This window comes from Eubalaena glacialis, chromosome 1 (genome assembly GCF_028564815.1).
Source record: "Eubalaena glacialis isolate mEubGla1 chromosome 1, mEubGla1.1.hap2.+ XY, whole genome shotgun sequence".
NCBI classification, from domain to species: Eukaryota; Metazoa; Chordata; class Mammalia; order Artiodactyla; family Balaenidae; genus Eubalaena; species Eubalaena glacialis.
Genome location: NC_083716.1, coordinates 30,669,016 through 30,690,046, shown reverse-complemented (window position 1 = coordinate 30,690,046; position 21,031 = coordinate 30,669,016). Strand labels below are relative to the sequence as shown.

Genomic DNA, 21,031 nt, shown 5'->3' with positions numbered 1-21,031 from the left:
CTGGGCGCGTTAAAGCTCCTCAGGAGGTTCTAGTGTGCAGCCTGGGCTGAGCACCGCTGCTCGAGGATTCACGATGAAACGCTCTAAGAGCGTGGGAGGGCTGCTGCTTCGAGACACCTGACGGTCGGGTCCCAGCCCAGGGGCTCTGTGTTCAGTGAGTAGGAAGAGTCTGTCCCCTTCCTCTGGCATCGTGCCCGCTGAGCCCACGTTAAGCACCTCCTTCCACAGTTCTCCCCATTTCTGCGTCCCTCCGGCATCTTCCCGGGCACTCGCTCCTTCCACAGCCGTCCCTTGCTGCTCCCCTCCTGACCTTGCCCCACATTAAAGGTTGATCAGCCCATCAATTAATTGTGTCCTAATCCAATCTTGGCTTGGTTGGAGAGAGGGCAGTAAATCCAGCTGGGTAATCATGCCCTGATATTTGTGTAGGGATAATTACTATCTCTCAGGCCTCACTTGGTGGCAAGATGAGATGAAAACCCATAAAACACCACTTGGGGCTGTGGCTCATTGTTTCTCGGCTGCACAAAGCTGGCTGTCAGCCAGTCAGCTCCGCCTGCCCCTGCCCCTGGCACCAGCCCCAACCCCTTCCCTTGCCATTCATGCAAATGGCAGGGCTCAACAGCAGGGGCAGTCTGGGGCTGGATCCTGGCTTGGGCTCAGCAACCAGCAGGGGCAACATTATGGGCCCAGGGTAAAGCCAGTGTGTGTGCGTGTGTCTATGGGAGCAGGGAAGGTGGTCCCCATAGCCAGGCGATCACCTGCCTCCAGGAGGTTGGGAGGGTCCAGAATGGTGAATTCACAGGTCTGAACCACAGGGTGTTGTTCAGACCAACCCAAGAGGGCTGCTGCCATCTGGAAGAGTGCAGTGCATGTCCAACCTGGCCCCAAAGGGACACTGGGCCCTGCATCCTTCAGGAGGAAGCCATGGCCTGGGACTTCCCTGCAGATGTTATGGCCCCATGGGAGCAGACTTCCACCTGCAGCCCCAAGAACACAGTCCCCCAGCTCATGAAACACTGAGCACCAACCATGAGCCTGGCTCTCCACTAGGCCCCGAGGGCATCGGGTTGAGTAAGGCCATAGAGTGTGTTGATTAAAAGGATGGATCTGGAGTCAAACACTTGGGTTTGAATCCTGGGACTTACAAGTTGTGTGGCCTTGGGCAAGTCATATGACCTCATTGTGCCTCAGTTTCCTCAACTATAAAGTGGGCCACACCAGTACCTACCTAATTGAGCTACTGTGAGACTTAAATGAGATGATTAATACAAAGTGCTTAGATCCTGGCCCGGCATATAGTAGGTGCTACTTAAGTATTAGTTGTTATCATTACTGTTGCTACTATGTAGCCTTCCGGGCATCCGTTTCTCTCAGCCATTCCTCGGTGTGTAGGACCTCGCTACTCAAAGTGCGGTCCCTGGACAGGCAGCAGCATCACAGCCTGAGAGCCTGTTAGCAATGCAGGACCTCAGCGCCTAGCCAGGCCTGCTGGGTCAGAATCCGCATTTACACAAGAGCCGAAGTGACTGGGATGGCGCTCTGGGCTAGGACAGGCCCCAGATCTGTCTTCCACCAAGTTGTATCCCCAGCACCTAGCGCCTCTGGTCTGGCATGCTGTAGGTGCTCTGCAGGAATGTGGGGTGAAAAAATGAGCTCAGCTGAAAGCTATGGGGGCCTTTGAAGGATTTCAAAGCATTTTAGAAAGTTCCCTAGAAGCAGCACGGAGGGCTATGCCAGGGAGTCGTCTGCGGGCTATGGGCGTGAGAAGTGCTGAGTGGTTGAGCCACCAGGAGTGGGGGAGAAGGGAGGAGGGGTCAGTTAGGAGGACCGGGCTGCCGCTCGGACTGGGAGGTGAGGAGGACGTAAAGTCCAAGGGAGGGGACAGGTCTTCTGCTCAAGGCCTCCCTCTGCAGGGGCTGGGAGGTGAGAAACAGCTTCATGCATAAGAGAAGAACGGGTCCTCCTGGGGTTGTCTCTGTTGGGACGGAGTGAGGTCCTGGGGAAGCCAGTGACAGTAACCTAGTGCCGGGAGGAAGAAGGTGGGGGCCAGGGGAGGCCCGAGGCCCCCAGCCCTTACCGGAGAAGGCATTATTGGTGTTGAGGAAGTAGATCTCCTCACGGCCATCCCCGTCGATGTCGCAGGCTGTGACCCCGATGGCGTTGCCCTGCCGGTCCCGCAGCGCGTAGTAGGGGGAGCTGCGCTCGTCCACTGCGATGTTCACCAGCCGCTGCTGGGCCCGGTCGTACTTCAGAACCAGGTTGGGGCCATTGTACCTGGAGGAGGAAGGGGGAGGGGACGTTGGGGGGAGCAGCTGGGCCCACCTGGCTCTATCCGACCAGAGCAGTGGGCTCAGAGTCTTCCCGGACAGGTCTATGTGCGGACAAATCAGCCCCAGAACGTTCCTGGGGAACCGCTGTATTCCTGGGGAACCCTTGGCAGCCTTGCCTTGGGGTCTCTGGGTGTTTGACGAGTGTCCCTGAATCAGATGTGGACCGAAGCAAAGTGAGAGTCAACAGGTCCCACGTGGGATGCAAATAAGGAGCAGGGTGGTGGAGGGGAGTGGGCAGTCAGTGATAAGCCCCTTACCATAGGCTTTGCTGAAATAAACTCCCTGACATTTATCTTGCTCATTTCAATGTAAAAGGCACTTTCATATTTATGATCTCATTAATTTAAATTTAACAACAATCAAGTGAGGTAGGCATGGGAGTCTGCATTATTAACCCATTTTGCAGATGAGGCAACTGATGAACTTCATCAGGGAAAGTGAGGCTCAGAGAGGTTGAGTGCCCTTCTCAAGGTAACGCAGCTAGTAAGCGTCAGGTGCTGGAACTCAAACCCAGGCCCTCTCTGCTAACCCAAGGGCCCTGGAGTGAATTCTGAAAGCACAGAAGGCTTTGTCATTGAGGTTTGGAATGACTCTCTCTTGACAGAAAGTCCCAGCATTTAAACAGCGGGATGAAACTGGCATCCCAGACAGGAGATTACAAATGCATCTAAAGTCATCAGGTGGACCTGCTGGATCGCTTTGTCCGAGGCACTGGAAGGAAAAGATTAAAGAGCTCCTCAGTCCTCATCTCTCTCTCGTCTGACTCTCCTGCAACCACGCGACCTCCCTGATGCATGCTCTTGCATGCTCTTGCAACTTCGCACTTGCTGTTCCCTCCGCCCCGGATGCTTTTCCTCCAGGTACCCACATGGCTGTCTCCCTCCTTCATGTCCTTCAGGTCCTCATGCAATCTTCCCTTCTCTGAGAGGCCTTCCTGCCCACATTCCTGAAACCTGCAACCACCGTCACCCCGTACCCTCACCCCTCACCCCTGCTCTCTTTCCCACGGCTTTTACCACCGGTTGACAGTTCTCTAGCTTCCTATTTAGCTCTTCCTTCTCTGTCTGATCCTGCTAGAATGTCAGCTCCACAAGGGCAGAACTTTTTGTCTGTTTTGTCCCCCAGGACCTAGCACAATGCCTGGCACACAATAGGTGCTCAGTAAATCCTTGCTGACTGATTGAATGAGTGGATCCTCAGAGCCCATGTCTGAGTCATAAGGGCTTAGGTGTCCCGTGGTCTATTTCTTCCCATTGCCTTTCCATGTGGAGAAAGTGGTGTGTCCAAGGTCACTCCCGGGCCGCACAGCCAGAAATGTCTGGACTCCTCCCTCCTCCTGGAACACCTGTCAGGCTCTCCAAAGGAACCTGGCCAACCCCCATCCATTAGTCCCCGGGCTACTGCCTTTGTTTGAACCTAAGCGTGTACATCCCGAGTGAAGTTCAGCTGCCAACCTCTGGACGGTCCCCAGCTGAAAACACTGTGGGGAGGGAGGAAAGAACTCTCCAAGGTCTTTGAGAGAAATCACTTCTTACTTTCCTGAAACAGAACCAATTTGGCCCTTTGTCACCAAGATGCAGAGCCAGTGAAGTTTGGGGGATGCTGAGTGACTGGCCGTGTGCCTTCTGGCATCCACAGTGTGCGAAAGGGGAGACGGAGCTTACTGGGGGCTGAGTCAGCACTCGGTAATGGGAGGTTGCGCCTTAGACACCTTGATGAAGAGTGTCTGAGGGCTGTGCATCGAGGGCACGGCATGACCTATGGGACGTGTCTAGGCAGCAGAGATGGAACACTTGGGTTCCAGCACCGTCAGCAGCTGGCTCCAGCCCCCAGGGACAGGAAGTGCCTTGTGGGTGCTAAATACTAGGCCTCAAAGCCTCCAGGTCTTCTGTTTGCTACCATTACTGCTCCTCACAAGACAGCACAGTTCTGCGGCGCTAGGCCTTGCTAAAAGCACTTTCCCATGCATTGCCTCACCTGAGCCCTAGTAATCCCAGAAAGAAGGTAGAGAAGGCATTTTTCTAGAAAAGGAAACAGAGGGTCAGAGAGGCAAAGTGAGCTGTCCTAGGTTACACAGCTCGTACATGGCCGCACTAGGCTTCTAACTGTCTTCAGGTCCAACCCTGTGCTCTTTCCACACTGCCTATGATGCCAACACTCTTTGTCCTCTGCATTTTTTTTTTCTGGTGGCCTCTCCCAAAGCAGCGACATGGGAAATGCCCAAGAACTTCATGCAAAGTGGAGATAATAACCTTACATTTCTATTGCACTTTACAGTTTATAAAACACTTTTCTCAGCCTTGATTTCATTTGCTTCTCTGCAGGTCTTGACTCTTCCAGAGGTTAGTTTTGTGACCTTAGGCTGGTCAGTTCCCCCCTCTGGGTTCTGAGTTTCTCTTCTGCAAAACGAGAGTTGGACTAAGTCAGAGGGTCACAAAATGTGTGGACAAATGCGGTCTTGGGGACGGGCTTCTGGGCCCTCTCCTCTCAGTTTCATCCAGAGCATTTCTATGTTGATGCATTTTATTTTACGCATCATATTCTATAAAATGTTGTTTAAACAAGGGATTCCAGAGCCAGCGTTTAAAAGGCTGGACTAGGAGCTGTGTGAGAGCACTTCTCGGTCTACTGCTCTTGAAATAGGGCCTTGAGTCTAACCCACCTCAGGAGATGGACAGAGCGGGCGTGGCCCCCCTCCAGGCTATGGCTGAGAAGCCTCCACATGAAGTCCAGCACTGACACCCCTCCTTCGCACCCCCTCTCCCTTGGGTCTCCCCCAAGGAGAATGTCTTTACCACCCCCAATGGGGGGAGAGGCCATGGCCTCTGCACCTATTGGAGGCCAGTCCTTTCACCCTGAATGGGGGGTGATGGGCGTGCACACAAGGTCCCTGCGCCCATGGTGGTGGCCCTGGGGGAGCGGATGGCCCTGGACCATCTCTTGTTTGAAGGACTTGGGGGTGCTAGTTCCAGGGTACCCCCTAAGGGGTAGAGGGGTAGGGGTACTAGGCTGGCTCCAGTCCTCCATCTGTTACAGAATGAGCACGTGGCAGAGTCCTCCCAAGCCTACATGGCTGCCTGGGATGAATCCTGACACTCTGTCCCCTTGTGTCCCCGCCCCCCGCCAGGGACTACAGACACAAAGCCAGACCAAGGGCTCCTAGGTAGGGGTCCCAGCAACACGGGTGCGCAAGGCTGGGAGGTGGGGCACGGAGTTGCCACTCCTTCCCCCCACCCAGGCTGCCCTTGGCTGGGTCTGCTGCACTGATATCCGAGCCTCTCACAATCTCCCCCCAGGACAGCCAACCTTACCCCCTCTCCCTCTTCTCCATGGGGCTGACGCTCCAGTTGGTTCCATACCATCCCGCCCCTCCCTACCACCCTGCCCTACACTCCTCGCAGGAAGCCTGCCCCAGCTGCCTGGGCTAGATGTGATCTTCTCTTCCCTGGACACCCACAGCGTTTTGCACCTTGCTTATTACCACGAGGCAGAGTTGTTTGTGTTCCAACATCACTTCCCCTCATTAAAACATATGCTTCTTGAGCCGAGGAAGCATGTGGATACATCTCTGTGTTTGCTGTGCCTAGAGCCATGCTTGGCAGAGAGAAGATGCCCAGCAAGTGTCTGTCATAAAAGTGAATGAGTGAGCAATAAAGGAAAATAATCATGGGTGGCATTCACAGAGCAGTCACCACGTGCCAAGCACCCTTCTAAGTACTTTACACCCACTACTTCATTTCATCCTCATGACAATCCTAGGATTTTACAGATGTGGAGACAGGTTCAGAGGTTAGCCACAGTCCCACCACGGTCCTTCTGGGGTGTCAGTTCCCACAAGTCGGGGGAGACGGATGTGAGGGACGTGGGATTTCACGTTTCCTCTCTCTGACACCTGCCCGAGATTGTTGGGCACTTCTAGAAATTCAGGAGGCTTTGAAGCTCAATTAAACAGGCTTAGGAAGTGGGACAGGGTCCTGTGTTCTTGAAAAGCAGCTGTGACTTTATAATATCAAAGGCTGGTCCAGCAGGCACAAGTGATTGGCTCAGTGGAAATTTAAAAATCTGCTTGCGAGACACCAGCGGGGCACAACCCATCCTTGTGTGACTGCCATCCAATTTTCACGCTGGTCCACTGCTGTCGACAGGGAGGGGCCTTGGGGTCAGGCCAAGAAGAGCAGCCTGGGCGTGGGGTCCTGGGCCTGCCACTTCCTGGCTCTGACCTTGAGCTTGTCACTCAATTCCTCTAAGCTTCAGCTTCCTCAACTATAACTCTGTGAGGATAAGAGACAGTGTGTGTGATAACACTTGGTAAACTGTGAAGAGGCACACAATTATAAGTTCTCATCATTATTTAAAAAAAAAAGCCGAGGAACAATCTCTCACTCTCTAGAGTGATCACTTCGAGTTTCCAAACACACACTAATATTTCTCATCCCCAAACATCCCACCCGTGATCTCTCATCTTCTGCTGGGATATTTCTTCATTCCCCTTTGTCACTAAACTCAAAGAGTTGTCTTCACAAGCACTCTCCACTTTCTTACCGACATTTTGCCCCACCCCCAATCCACATTCCACCCCCAACTCCAGCAAAGCTGCCCTTGTTATGGCCATTGGTGGCTTTCATGAGGCCACAAATAGGGATGCCTTTCCGTCCCATCTCCTGGGGACTCTCAGCTGTATCTGGCACAGTGGCCTGGGCTCTCGGCCACTTGCCTCTTACAACACTGCTCTCTTGGCTCTGAGGATGCCATCCTCCTCTGGTTTTCCTTCTTTCTCTCTGGTTCCCCTCCTTTTCCTCTGTGTAGGCACTTCCTCCTCTCTCTGCCTCTTAATGTTGGAGTCCCCAGGCCTGGTCCAGGACCCCCTTCTCCTCTCTCCAACCCCTTTCACTAGGGGATAATATCCATCCCCATGACTGACAACTCCCAAATTTATATCTCCAACCCAAATCCCCAATCCAACCTCAGACTCATATATCCGACTGCCTACCTGACATCTCCCCCTGCATGCGCTACAGTCATCTCCGATGGAATGTGACCAAAATGAAACTATTGATCACTCCTCCCCCCTCCTCCCTGCAATGGGCATCCAAATACCAAAGCCAGAAAGCTGGTGTCAGCCTTGGTTCTCCCACTCCATTGACTTCACATCTAATTCATCAGTCAATCCCGTCATTTCTACCTCTTAAAATATTTCAAATCCTTTCTCTTCTTTCCTCCTCCACTGCCACAATCTCCGGAGAGCCTCCTTTCTCTGCTTCCCCACTTCCCCCACCAGCTGAAATCCCCCGCACCATAGCCAGAGTCATCTTTTTAACACATAAATCAGATCAGCCATTCTCCTGCCTAAAACCCTGTGGTGGTTTCCCATTATGTTGGAATGAAACCCAGACCCTTTATCACGCCTGGCCTGGGAGCCTATTCGGTTTGCTGCCTGCCTTGCTGACCTCATAAAGCCACACTACCTCCCTTTCAGCTCCTAAAGGTCCAGCAGGCAGGTCCCAGCCCTCTGACCAGAACACCCTCCCTCCACCTCTCTCCTGGGCTGGCTTCATCTCATCCTTTAGGTCTCACCTTGAAAGGCATCTCGGAGAGACCTTCTCCTCCTTCGTATTCCAGGAATGGCATCCTCTGTCCTACTCTGGTTTGGTTACCTATGTATTGCCCATTTCTCCCAGGAAACCATAAGCTTCCGGAGGTCAGGGACTGTGTCTGCTGTGTTCACTTCTGTCTCCCCATCACCTAGGGCGTAACAAGCACTCAATAAATACTTGTAGCGTGAACGAAAGAGAAGGAGCCTCTGGGAGGTACCAGATCATCACCGGGTGGCCGAGTAAAGTCAACTGAGCCACCAGTCTCTTGCTTGGTCTTTGGTCCTCTACTTACACTAGTCCCCAAGTTATGTACAAACATGGTAATGACACCAGGAGGAGGCCAGGAGCTGGTGTCCTGAGTAAGGGTGAGAGAGAGTAACAAGGTATTATAGATAAAGACAGAGGACCAACCTTTTTCTCTGTTGAGAATTGTTGACCTATGTGAAAAAAAATCATTTAGGCAGTTACATAAAGGGGAAGCCAGATGAAGGGATGTAATGATTATTGGGTACCTACTATATATTAGATACTGTGCTACGTAGTTTACACATGATATCTCACTGTACATAAATAGAAACTTTTCTGAAATTTGAAAAATATACTACTTTGAAAACTAAGAATAGGGAACTTTTTTCATTAAAAAGGAAAATAATGAAAAATATATAGCTATTCAACATTATAATCAGGGGAGAGATGCAGGGAGATGAGACAGATGCACGTATAAATCCGAATGCAAGAGAGAGAGACACACAAGAATATAGAAAAATGGAAACTGAGGGGCAGTGAAGCCCTGAGCGTAGAGAGAAAAACACTGTAAACACAGATGAAGAGATTGGCCTGTAAAGACACTGGGACACATAGAAGGGAGGATACACAGACCCAGAGAGAAAAATAGAGAGATCCCTGGAAAGATACAAAGTCCTGGAAATATCAACAGAGCTCTGAGATATTATCATAGAGAAACAACTCATCTTATGGCCTTTCTGGGCATTTCCTTCAAAGGTTTTTAAAGATGGTGGCATTTTCAGGACTACAGGCGTAAGGGGCTATTTTATTCTTGGTTACCTCAATACCCTTATTTTATAGATGAAGAAGGGAATTTCAGAGAAGAGTGACTTTCTGAAAGTCAAACAGCTAATCATTAGACAAAATATATATTGAAAGACAAACTGATCCCTTAGTCTAAAGCAGGGATCAGCAAAACCAAGACCTTTGGGCCAGGTCTGGCCTGCTGCCTATATTTGTAAATAAAGTTTTATTGGAACACAGACCTGCTCATTCATTTGCATGTTTTCTGTGGCTGCTTTTCCTGTACAACAGAGCTAAGTAATTGCAACACAGACTGTATGGCCCAAAAGTTGAGAATATTTACCATTTGGTTCTTCACAGAAAAAGATTTTAAAGGCTTGTCAGCCTTATATTATGGGTATATTACAGGTTCTAAGTCATCGTTATCATAACAGAGCACAAAATTAAAATAAGCTTTAGTAAAAATTAATTTGAGCTCAGTACTTGGGAATACACAGTTTTCTGAAACAAGTATTTAGGGAGAGTAAAAGTTGAATGGAAGAAAGGTGTTAGGTCTTAGAATAGAGATTGTGAGGCAAAATAATCTGCAGGGAAAAAAAAAGGCTGAGAAGAGTTAAGTAAGATGAGAACAGTGTTCTGTACATGGGGTTTATCTAAGGTTAAGAAATAAGGGGGCTTCCCTGGTGGCGCAGTGGTTGAGAATCCGCCTGCCAATGCAGGGGACACGGGCTCGAGCCCTGGTCTGGGAAGATCCCACATGCCGCGGAGCAACTGGGCCCGTGAGCCACAACTACTGAGCCTGCGCGTCTGGAGCCTGTGCTCCGCAACAAGAGAGGCCGCGATAGTGAGAGGCCCGCACACCGCGATGAAGAATGGCCCCCGCTCGCCGCAACTAGAGAAAGCCCTCGCACAGAAACGAAGACCCAACACAGCCAAAAATAAAAATAAATAAATTAATTAATTAAAAAAAAGAAATGAGCATGTGCCCTCTGAGTGAGTGAAGTGGTTATAGGGATATGGTAGCTGATCTCCAGAGATGGCTGCCATCATTTTCTTTCCTCTTTGTATGGACGTGTTACTCCACCCATGAAGAGGTGGAATCCATTTTGTCTCCCTTGACTCAGGGCTGGCTTTGTGACTTGACTCGGTTGGCAGAATGTGGGCCAGTTCTGGGCCTAGCCTTAAAGAGGCCTACCAGCTTCCACGTTGTCTCTGGGGGAAGCCAGTCACCATGTAAGAAGTTCGGCCACCTTGAGACCACCATGCTCTGAGGAAGCCCAATCTAGTCCCAGGGAGAGGCCATGTGGAAGAGCACCGAGGCACCAGATAGATGAGCAAAGACTTCGTGGGCCTTCCAGCCCAGCCAAGCTGACAACAGAGTGCAGCTGAGTGAGTGACACCAGCTGATGTCACATGGAGCAGAACACCCCTCCACCCCTGCCAGCTGACCCTGCCCAAATTCCCGACTCACAGAACTGTGAGAAAGGGTAACTTGTTTTTAACTAGCTACGTTTTTGGACAAGAAAGTAGATAACGATGACCTATCATTTCAGACCTAAGGGGAAGAAGAATTTACCTCTGGAAAATAGGAAACAACATTACTCAGTAATCAGTAGAATTCTCTAAGATAGCCTTTTGATTCACAGTAGGCAGGTCTCCCCAAGGGACGCCTGGATCTGTTGGGTTGACACATGGATCTCAGAATATCTGAGGGTCTGTGCATAGCCTAAGGGTGGAAGGGTGATGAGAAATACAAGGATTCCAGAAACCCCCGTTTTTCTACTCCTCCTCTGAATTCTTCTTTACTTTCTAGCCACATCTGTTTCCCATTTTGAAAGCACAACCTTGAACATGGATCATTTCTTTGGAACTGTGTGTAATGCTCTTTTTTCCTTTTTACGCATTTAATTCTTTGAAAGCCATTGAAGTTAAGTAGGACCAGAAAACATATGGGAAGGCATTCCAACAGGAGACTCACAGATCGTATCCTAGAAGAGGACATATATAGAGGCCAGGTGCTAGTTTAAAGGAAAGAAGACTTTGTTAATGGGAGGTTTCTAGCCATGATGAGAAATCTGGGGCTGGGGATTTTACAGGGGAGTGAATTGGATAAGTCTGGAAAGGGCATCCCAGAAAACAAACAAACAAACAAAAACATTTGATCCTGAACTAGGAGCTAACCAGGGTGGAAAAGACCCCACAAATGCAGTGCAAAGAATAAGAAGGTAACTTTAAGCTGAAGGATAAAAACCCTTTGTCCTAAGGGATGGATGGTTTTTCAAGAAAGGGATGTTTGGCACTGAAAGGTCAGAATAATCTGCAGTGATGAGTGTCTCTGTTCTGTAAAAATTCCAGGCAGACTGATTGATTTATGCCTTGTTCTAAAAAAGATCTGTGCTCAGCATGTGCTCTGTGCCCTTGGAATTTCTTATATTTTGATGAGCATGGAGGCAACCAGAAGGCAGAGACTACTGTTTGCAGCTCTAGCCCCTCCATACCTAGGACGATGCCAGGAAAAGACAGGTCCTCAGTCATGGTGTTCATGTTGATGGTGATGATGATGGTGAAGACCATGACTCCATCCCTCAAGGCATGTTTATCTTAAGAAAAGAGGAAGACAGGGAGGCAGGAATTGCATAAACTATCAAAGGAGTGATTCAGGTGACAGATGGAGGCCGGGTTAATCAGGATTCTTTGGCTGCAAGTGGCAAACACTCCACCTGAACTAACTGAAGAAAGTATTGGTTCAGGTGTCCAACCTGCCAGAAGAGCAAGGGAACAGTGAGGCCTTGGGGTGCCTGGAGCCAGGATTCTGACCAGGAGGTCGTCAGGACTTCCTCTCCCCTGGCCTGTCCCCTCTTCTCTGTTGGCCTCATCGTCTCACACCATCCTTCTTCACAAGGCCTGACCTGTGTACACTCTCAGCCTCACACCTCAGCCTCAGCACGGAGTGGAGAGGCTTGCTTTCCTCAGTTCCGATGTGAAAAACCCTAGGAAAGGGCCCTGATTAGCCCAGTTTTGGTCACACGTCCATCCTGAGAGCCAGGAGCTGGAGCCTACGGTTGACAGCCTTCAACTAGGACCAATGCTCATGAGAGCAGCATCTCAGGAGCCATGTATTTGCAGCAAGAGAAGGGTCAGGAAGGAAGAGCAGTGTGCCTCTATAGAGACAGTCACTCATCTAGGTCTGTACTGCTGGAGACAGACTTGCCAGGGCCTACTGATGGAAGGCAGAGGTTCCCTGGCACCATCGAGTCCCTGTGTCCTCCAGATACATCTCAAGGTCCTGCCACTCCCCTCCAGGAGCCCCAGAAAGAGGTGTACACAGAAAGTGGAACGATGGTTTGACTCAGTATGTTCTGGAAACGGGTCCGGCTCTTGGCCTCCTCCTCAGGCCTCTGTTCCACGCAGCACTGCTGGTGGTGCGGGACAGGGAGGGCACTGGGACTTGGCAGTGACAGCCCAGCGTGGGGCGTGGCGGGACACAAGGGGAGCGCTGGCCCAACTCTGTGATCAACTTGTGGGTTCAGGCAGATCCTGTTTAACTGCTGGGTCACAACATACTTTAAACGTCTACTCAAACTTTCTCTCCTTAATGCTATAATTACCTAGAAGCTTTTAGATAAAAAGCTGTTGGTCTTTGTCTCTCTTTTGGTTAAGAAGATGGGCCAATTTAGGGGCAGAATGGTGGGGTAAATAGCCTACAGATTTTTCACTCTTCTTTAAGAGTAAAAAAGATAAACCAATCATTCTCCAATGAGTTCATTCCCCCTTCTGGGATCCTATTTCCAGATTGGGCATATTGCATGGCACACGGTGGAATTCTCTGCTTAGAAAGACTCCAACTTAATATGGCAAATAAGGAGTGGTCCCAACCCCAAGCTTTCAGAGGAGCACAGATCACTTCCGCTGGGATAGTCTTCATAAAGAAGGTTCATTTGATCTAGAACTTTCAGAATGTATAGGATTTTAATAGAAGATATATGAGTTAGACATTTACAAAAGAAACAGTGTGAGCTATGAAGCAGATCAGAGAACAGAAAAATATGGTTAGGGAATAGAGGGTAGACTCGCTGGATGACACAGAGATGTGTGTTGGACAATTGTGAAAAAGAGTAGAAGCAAACTGGAAAGTACATGGCAGCGAAGATAGTGGAGATGTGACATGTAAGCCATGAGTTTAGGTTTTATCTGGTAGGAAATGGGGAGCTGCTGAAGGATTCTGAACAGGGGGGTCCCATTACATCAAAGTACCGATTTGAAGAGCGTTGTCTGGTGGCTGTGTGCGTGAAGGATGGGTCAGGGGAGAGAACTGTAACAATAGTGCAGAAGGTGGAAATTCCCCTGAATTATGCCAAAAACTTCTTCTGAGCTAACTTGAGCGGGTTCCTGTTCCTTGCACACGAACGACTCCTAAGACAGAGCAGGGTCAAGAAGGCACAGAAATGGGGAAAGTGAGAGTTGAAAAGAGAGGCATGGCCAACAGTGTTAAATGCTCTCAAGAGGTCAAAAAGGCCAGGGATTGGAGCTGGAAAGTGGATTTGGCATTTTGGAAGCTCCTGAGCTTCAAGGAAGCTGTTCATTACAGAGGAGAGAGGAGATAGATTGAGGGCCTAGGATGCAGACAACTCACTGAAGATGGAAGGGCTCAGAAAGGCCTAGGATATTGGCCAGAACACAGGGTGAAGGGATGGTATCACCCATCTCTGAGGCCTGTGCATGTCTGTGGGCAAGAGGAAAAGACCCAGGAGGGCAGTGGATTTACAGGGACATGGGCAAGCGTAGCAGGTGGAGGGAAACAGTCTAAGTACCAGCAGATGGGTTAGGCCTGGAATTCAGAGAAGACAGAGGAAGCCTGGAAGGGTAAGAAGACAGGATGGGGTGGAAGAGAGCGACTAGAGAGTTGATGCCCAGAGACCTCGGTCTGCTCATGGGTGAGTAAGAGGTGAGGTCCTTAGGTGAGGAGCCAGTACACGGCCATTTTCCACAGTAAATGGGGCAGGCAGGGTGAGCCACCTCAGAGGGTGAAGTCGAACAACTTGAGGGGTGGTGAGAGGCAGAGGGCAGGGGCAGGACAGGATCTGTCTCTGAGGTTGCAGAGAAGACACACACAGCACCAGCAGTGGAGCAATCACAGCAGGGAGGCCGGGACAGGGTGCCAGGAGCTGGCCTGGGGAGAGGTACAGGCAGAGGTGGAGTACAGGTCGGGCTGGCTCGGGGTGGGGGCAGGTGAGGGCAGGCATTTGGAGTTTTGAATCCGGAATGGGGACTGCCTGCCTCCAGCCCTTTGGAGTGGCTGGGAAAAGGCAGTGGGAGCATCTTCTCTTGGGAGTGAGGTGGGTTCTGTGTGGGCAACACGGGACAGCAGAAAGCACACTGGACCTGAAGTTAGAACAGAAAGGCTGAGAGGCAGTATAGCTCGGTGGTGAGAAGCTTGGACCACAAGCCAGACTGCCCGAGGGCAGGTCCCTGCTCGCAACTCGCCAGCTGTGTGGGCGTCCTTGAACCAGTCACCCAGCCGGTCCAGGCCTCAGCTTCCTGATACAAGCTCCCCTGCCCTGGGTTGTGCCGAGGACGAAGATAAAGCCTGTAAAGTAGTCAACACAGTGCTGAGTGTGGAGCAAATGCTCAATAAACCCTAGTCAGTAAGTCTGTCTTCTCCCATCTACACTTAGTGCCTGACACATAATGGGAACTCCATAAATATTTTTGAAAGAATGAATTATTATGATTATTACCTCTGTAGCCTTGAGCATAGAAGACTGTGAGCTCCAAGGAGTTCTAGACTGTATTTTATACTTCTAGCCTCCATCACAGTGTTTGATAAAGGAACCTGTTTACATACATTCCCGAGGATTCAGTTTCCTCATCTATAAAGTGGGGCTAATAATATTTGCCCTACCTCAAGGTCAGATGAGAGAAAATGTGTAAACTATGACACAGCTGCAGGTTTTGCATGTGCGCGTACACACATGCACACACACGCATGCACGCACGCACACACACATGCTCACACATGCACGCACACACGCGCACACAATATATGGCTGTTGTCTGCGGCACAGCCAGCCTCCTGAGCCCCCCAGGAGCCCTCGTTCTTCTACCCTGTTCGACAGGAGCTGAACGATAGACCCACCGAGCCGCAGGAACGCCCCGTGAAATGGAGGTGACAGGAATTTGCTGAGGGTCTGGTCAGAGACAGCTATGGTTTTCTCCAGCAGGGAGGAAGTCTGCAGCTGGGCGCTGGACAGGATGTGGGGCGTGCAGGAGGTTGCTCTCAGTCAGCCTCGCCTGATGCCCAGGTTGGACAAGCAAGCAGACATAGGTCACCAGACACAGGTCACAGGCCCTGGTGAGGGCAGAGGACAGACAGGTCTTGGCTGGTGAAAGGCAGGGCTGTCATGTGAAGACAAGGACCAGTGGGCTCCTGTTGGTCACAGCTCATGGGGGGATGGAGACGGCCATCTTCAACTTAGAAAAGGCCTGTCCCTCTAGCACAGGGCTCTGTCCACCCGGAGTCCTGGTCCAGACTCTAGCTGGGTGCAGGCCCCTTTTCGTGATGACGAGCTTCCCCCGTGACAACTATCTGCTTGGAATTGCGAATACAAGTCACTGCTGGAGCCCCGCACCCATGCCCGACAGGGTACAGGGGCCATACACGTTGTCCCCACTTTGCCTGCTGGGATCTCCGCTTGCTCTCTCTGGACCCTGCGGATGGTGTCGTTCTGCTTGCTGGCCTCCATTCCCTACGCACCTGGCTGTCCCCTCCCTGTGGTAAAATCAAGTTCCTTCCAGTTTTCCCTCATGCTGCAGCTAATGGAGGCATGTTTGGTTGTGCCTTGAGAAATAATGGTTGGAGGAAGCAGCAAAAGCCTTCCAGTTGCTATGGAGTGTTAACTGATGAATTAAACTCTTCATTTTGATTTGAAGGAAAGAGTCCTAGAAGGGACTCTTGCTTTAAAAACATATAAAGCTGCCAATTATGAAAGGCGTTCGTTCAGAGGGGTCTTTGTTGCCACGATGGCTTGAATTCCCTTAGCCATGCATTAACACTAATCAGAATCTGGCTGTTGGAGCGAGTGTGCGTTAAAGCTCTAGGGACAGAAAATGTTGTGTGTTAAGTATTAGTGAGAAAGTATCCAATGTACCTAGATATTTATTCTTTAAAGTGCTTGTAGTATAGAAATCACCTACCTGACTGGCAACTCAAGATAAACAGTTATTTTAATTACACATGAAAGGTACATGACTATAATCTAAGGTCTTAGGTAACGCAGACATTTTACGTTTGAACCGTCCATCTAGATTAAAGACCTTGCAGGAACTGGTACCTCCGGATTGCAGAGGACCAGCAGGTAGAGAGATTCTTGTTACTCTAAGTGGGGGTGGGGATGGATGGCACCAGCAACGTTTGGGAGCATGTTAAAAATGCAAAATCTTGGGCCTCAGATCTCTGAGTCAGAATCTGCATTTTAATAAGATGCCACAGTGATTCATGCGCACATTAAAGTCTGAGAAGGGCGAGTCTGGATCAGTATTTCTCAGAGAGTAGCCTGTAGACCATTTACCTCAGAGATACCTGGAGAGCTTGTTAAAAATGCAAATTCCTGAGCCCAGGTATCAGCATTTCAAACAAACTCCCGGGTGGTTTTTATGTTCACCAAACTGTGAGACCCAGCCCCAGTCCTTTCAATCTCCTCAAGATCCAGGAAGGACCAGTTGACACTCGGTGTTCTGAGTCCAGTACGAAAGGATCTGGATGGACGTGATCTCTGCCATCTAGGGGTTTATAACAACATTGCTCCAGGTGAACAGGTAGAGAAAAAGCTATGGTGTGAATACCTAGAAGCATTATATTATTGACAAATTCACAATCCATTTGAGTCTCCTAACCACACTGGTGGATGGACATCCTCCCTGAGGGTGAAAAATAACAGACAGGTTGTCCTCACCCTTCCTAGTTCTTCTCCTGGAACTGAGTCAACTCCCACTCCAAGGGACCATTCATTCTTTTGAGCTACCAAGCAGAGGCCAGCCCAGGGCTCAGCTACTTGAGCATCCCACTCAGAGCAGATAGGAAACTGGCGATTCATTTCATTAGCCTTTTCCTATAAACCCTCCCCTCTCCCCCTCACACCCACCACCCCTTCCCAGGACCAGCAGGGTGCAGACCTCTGCAGCTCTGCCCACATTGTTCCCCACACACAGGTCAGGAAAGGGTCAGATCAAGCCTAGGAATCTGCCAGCACTCAGCCCTTGGGAATGGCATGAGCTTTCTTCTTCTCCTTTTGATGTCTGCATTTGGTTCCTTCAGAAAGAAAGAGACACGACCATAACACTCTGTTTTAGAGATAAGAGAAATCCAGCCAGCATCTTTTGAAATTCAAAGTACAAGTGGAGATGGGGCTACGTGTGATGGGAGCCTGGCTGGGGGTCTCTCTTGACTCAGAGCTTCAATAAATGGCAAGGAGCCTGGCCCTCAACAGCAGTCCTTTAGTGGAACAGTATCTGGCTTGGGCTAACCTGGCGCAGATCCCAGGACTCAAAACACAGAACCTCATGGTTTCGTGGGGTGCGTGTGCGGTTGCCTAGTGCTTTCTGGTTTACCTACACATATAACTTAATCCTCTCAGCGCTCCAGTGGGGGTTATTATTTATCTCCTCTCCCCTTTAAATGCAAAACTGAGGTCAGGGGTTAGTCATGTGCCCATCACACCGCTGGGAAGTGGCAGGGCTGGGTCTTGAATTTGCTTCCTTTGATTCCAAATTCTAGTTTCTTTTTACCCCACCATAAGGCCTTATTTTTCTTCTATTTATGAACTAACATATTATTTTGACTAGACCAGGGATTCCTTTCGGCTAAGCTCTCTCCAAATTATACCAGTGAGTGTAGAACTAGCACGTGATAGTCCTTCAGCAGGTGTGGCGGCCAAAGAAGAGTTACTGCTTCTTTCCTTTGTGGCTCTGGCAAATTCTCAAAGGCGGAGGTGAAAAATCAGTGCCAGATGGTTCTCACGGAGAAGTCTCCACGGCCTGGCTGCCGAGGAACCACCAGGGGAGGAATGTCTCTGCAGCTGAGGAACATGGCACGACCCGGCCGGACCCCAGACCACACAAGCCCCGCATGGCAGCACAGACCTGACCTGGCTCAGCTCCACATTCAATGTTCAAGACTGACAGTCGAGTGAAACGAGGGAGGAGGTGCTGTAGTGAGAGCTGCATCGAGGAGGCATGACTACTCGTCCTGAGAGCCCCCTCCGGGCCCGGATGTGGATGGTGAGGAGGCTCGAGGGTGACAGCACAAATAAGGCTCCTGTCCGCACAACCACTGGACTCAACAGATAGATGCAGACCTGTTGTCAGAAATGACAATCTGGGTATTACAAATACCCGACTGAACGTTGTGATTGTCGGGGATAAGGTTCAGGAGGAGAGCGGATACCTGAGCAGGAATGTACAGTGCCCAGGAGATTCCACCCTTGGAAAGGTCTTGTTGGAGCTGAGAGGACTCCCGCCTGCTTGCCCGCATCCAGGAGTGAGGTGCGCGTGCGCCTTTGACGTCTTATTCCAAGGATTCCAGCACGTGCCCTCCACGCCTGCCTCTGTGTGAGACAATCCCCGTGTATGGAGTGTGCGCTGGGGCCGAGCGGGGGGGCAATGAGCCCCTGTATTAGCTTCCTATGGCTGCTGTAACAAACGTTACCACAGCCTGGGTGGCTTAAAACAGAAATGGATTCTCTCACAGTTCTGGAGTCCAGATACCCCAAATCAAGGTATGGGCAGGACTGCATCTCTTCAAGTTCCAGGAGAGAATCTCTTCCTTGCCTCTTGCAGCTTCTTGCAGCAGTAGGTGTTGCTTGGCTTCGGGCCGCCTCCCTGTAACCTCTGCCTCAGTGGTCACATTACCGCCTCCTCTTTTAAGCCCCACCTGTGCCTCTTTCTTTTAAGGAAATGTGATTGCATTTAGGGCCCACCTGGATGATCCAGGACACGCTCTTCTCAAAATCTTTAACTTAATCCTATATTTTCCCATATAAGGTAATGTTCACAAGATCCAGGCATTAGGCCATGGGTGCATCTTTTGGGGGGTCACCAATCAACCTGCTACAGCCCCCTCTGAATTAACTCTTATTTTCCCATAAGACGTACCAGTTAGGATAATACTAATAGTAGCCGGAGGGCGGGGGGCTACTAGATGCTTCATATGCATTAGCTCATACAGTCTTCCCCACAACTCTGGAAGGTCAATACTTGTATTCTCCAATGCAGAGAAGAACCAGAAGCTCTGAAGTCCACACTCCTTCAGCTTCACCAGAGCTTTTTGGTTTGTGTCCTATGGGGCCTGAAGGTCCTCAAGGATCCCGGGGAAAAGAAAAGAGGATGATGAGAAGGGCTCTGGGCCCCGAACCCTCTTCCACCACAGCAGCCCCACTTTGGTCTGATTTAGACGTTCGGAGACTGCAGAAGATTTCTCTTTGCTCCAAAGCGTTAGGCTGAGAAAATAAAGTTTGCAAGCCACAGCTCTGCATTTCACTGCCTGGCATTGTTTGGGCATCGGCCCAGGTTCAGGAGCCCCACCTTTGGAGGCAGACACACCTGGGCTCTGTGTCTTTGGGCAAGTTACCTAACATCTCTGAACATCATGTTTCTCATCTGTGCAGTGGAAATAGTAACACTGTCTACCTCAAAGAGCTGGCGTGAGAACTGAACGAGCTTACAGCGCACCTATAATGCTTAAAAAGTGCTCAATAAAGAAGAGCTATTATTTTCATTGTTACCGTCATTGGCTTGTGCATTTCTCTACTGATCAGTTCCCTTGATATTCAATCTGGGACCTCTTGAAAGTGAAAATGTTTCTCCAGAATAGGTGGGTTTCCCCTCACTAGAGCTTCTAGAGGAGAGGGGTGGCGTCAGCCCAGGACAATGACATGCAATGTCACTCTTCCTGGCTCACATATTAGGACGCTGTCATCCACACTTATGTCTAAAGGGTCTGAGTTCCAGTCGTGGTGATGAATTCAAGGTGCAGCCATTGCCTCAGACAAGAGTCCCTGAAGAGGCTCTAATGATGAAACTCGCAAAGGCTGGGCCCTGGAGGGAGGGGTGGGACTTTCTTGACATCTTTGATAATCACAAAGGTTTACTTGCCGATGTCTGTGGGGTTCTAGGTGACCTTGTAGTAAGCAGCTGCTGCCTCAGTGACCAAGCACAACTCCTTGTAAGGTGTGATGTAAGTGGCAAAGGGAAGCTTACCTGCCTCTGCTAACGGCTTACGATTACATTTGCTTCCATTTGAATGAAACACGTGAGTTTCAGGAAGCAGGCTGACTGACACCAACCTCTTCAATATATTCCAAAACAGCTGCTTTTTTTTTAAAAGTTAATTTATTTATTTTTGGTTGCATTGGGTCTTCGTTGCTATGCGCGGGCTTTCTCTAGTTGCGGCGAGCCGGGGCTACTCTTCGTTGCAGTGCGCAGGCTTCTCATTGCGGTGGCTTCTCTTGTTGTGGAGCACGGGCTCTAGGCACGTGGGCTTCAGTAGCTGTGGCTCGTGGGCTCTAGAGCACAGGCTCAGTAGTTGTGGCCCACGGGCTTAGTTGCTCCACGGCATGTGGGATCTTCCCGGACCAGGGCTCGAACCCGTGTCCCCTACATTGGCAGGTGGATTCTTAACCACTGCGCCACCAGGGAAGTCCCCAAAACAGCTGCTTTAAGCACAGGTTCCGATGGAATTTTAGAATGTGTCATAATGAGAACTTAGCATTTATTGGCTGCTTACTGCCTGCCAGGCACTGGGCTAAGGATGTTATCTGAACATTCTCATGTTCCCTCCCAGTGAACCAATTATCCCTTTTTACAGATGAGGCCCAGGAGGTCATGTGACTCCCCAAAGGTCACTTAGTTGTGAAGTGGTGGTGCTCGGTGCAGACTTGGTCTGCGTGAGCCTCTGGAGGCTGTGCTCTCGATCCCGCCCGTGACCACCCTCTAGGACCAGCGCTCTAGAGAAAGGATTCGCACTGCCTGTTCTTTTGCATCTTCATTTTGGACAGAATCTTCCCCTGATCATTAAATGTT

General features: G+C 50.2%; 1 protein-coding gene across 3 annotated transcripts in view; it reads right to left on the bottom strand.

Annotated features, from left to right (window-relative positions):
* Positions 1–21,031, bottom strand: part of CRTAC1 (cartilage acidic protein 1) — a 155,336-nt gene that overhangs the window by 70,456 nt on the left and 63,849 nt on the right. For all 3 annotated transcript variants that reach the window (XM_061209193.1, XM_061209115.1, XM_061209266.1), the window contains exon 3: positions 2,081–2,277. In XM_061209193.1, coding sequence (XP_061065176.1) covers positions 2,081–2,277 — 197 coding nt within the window. The remainder of the gene's footprint in view (positions 1–2,080; positions 2,278–21,031) is intronic.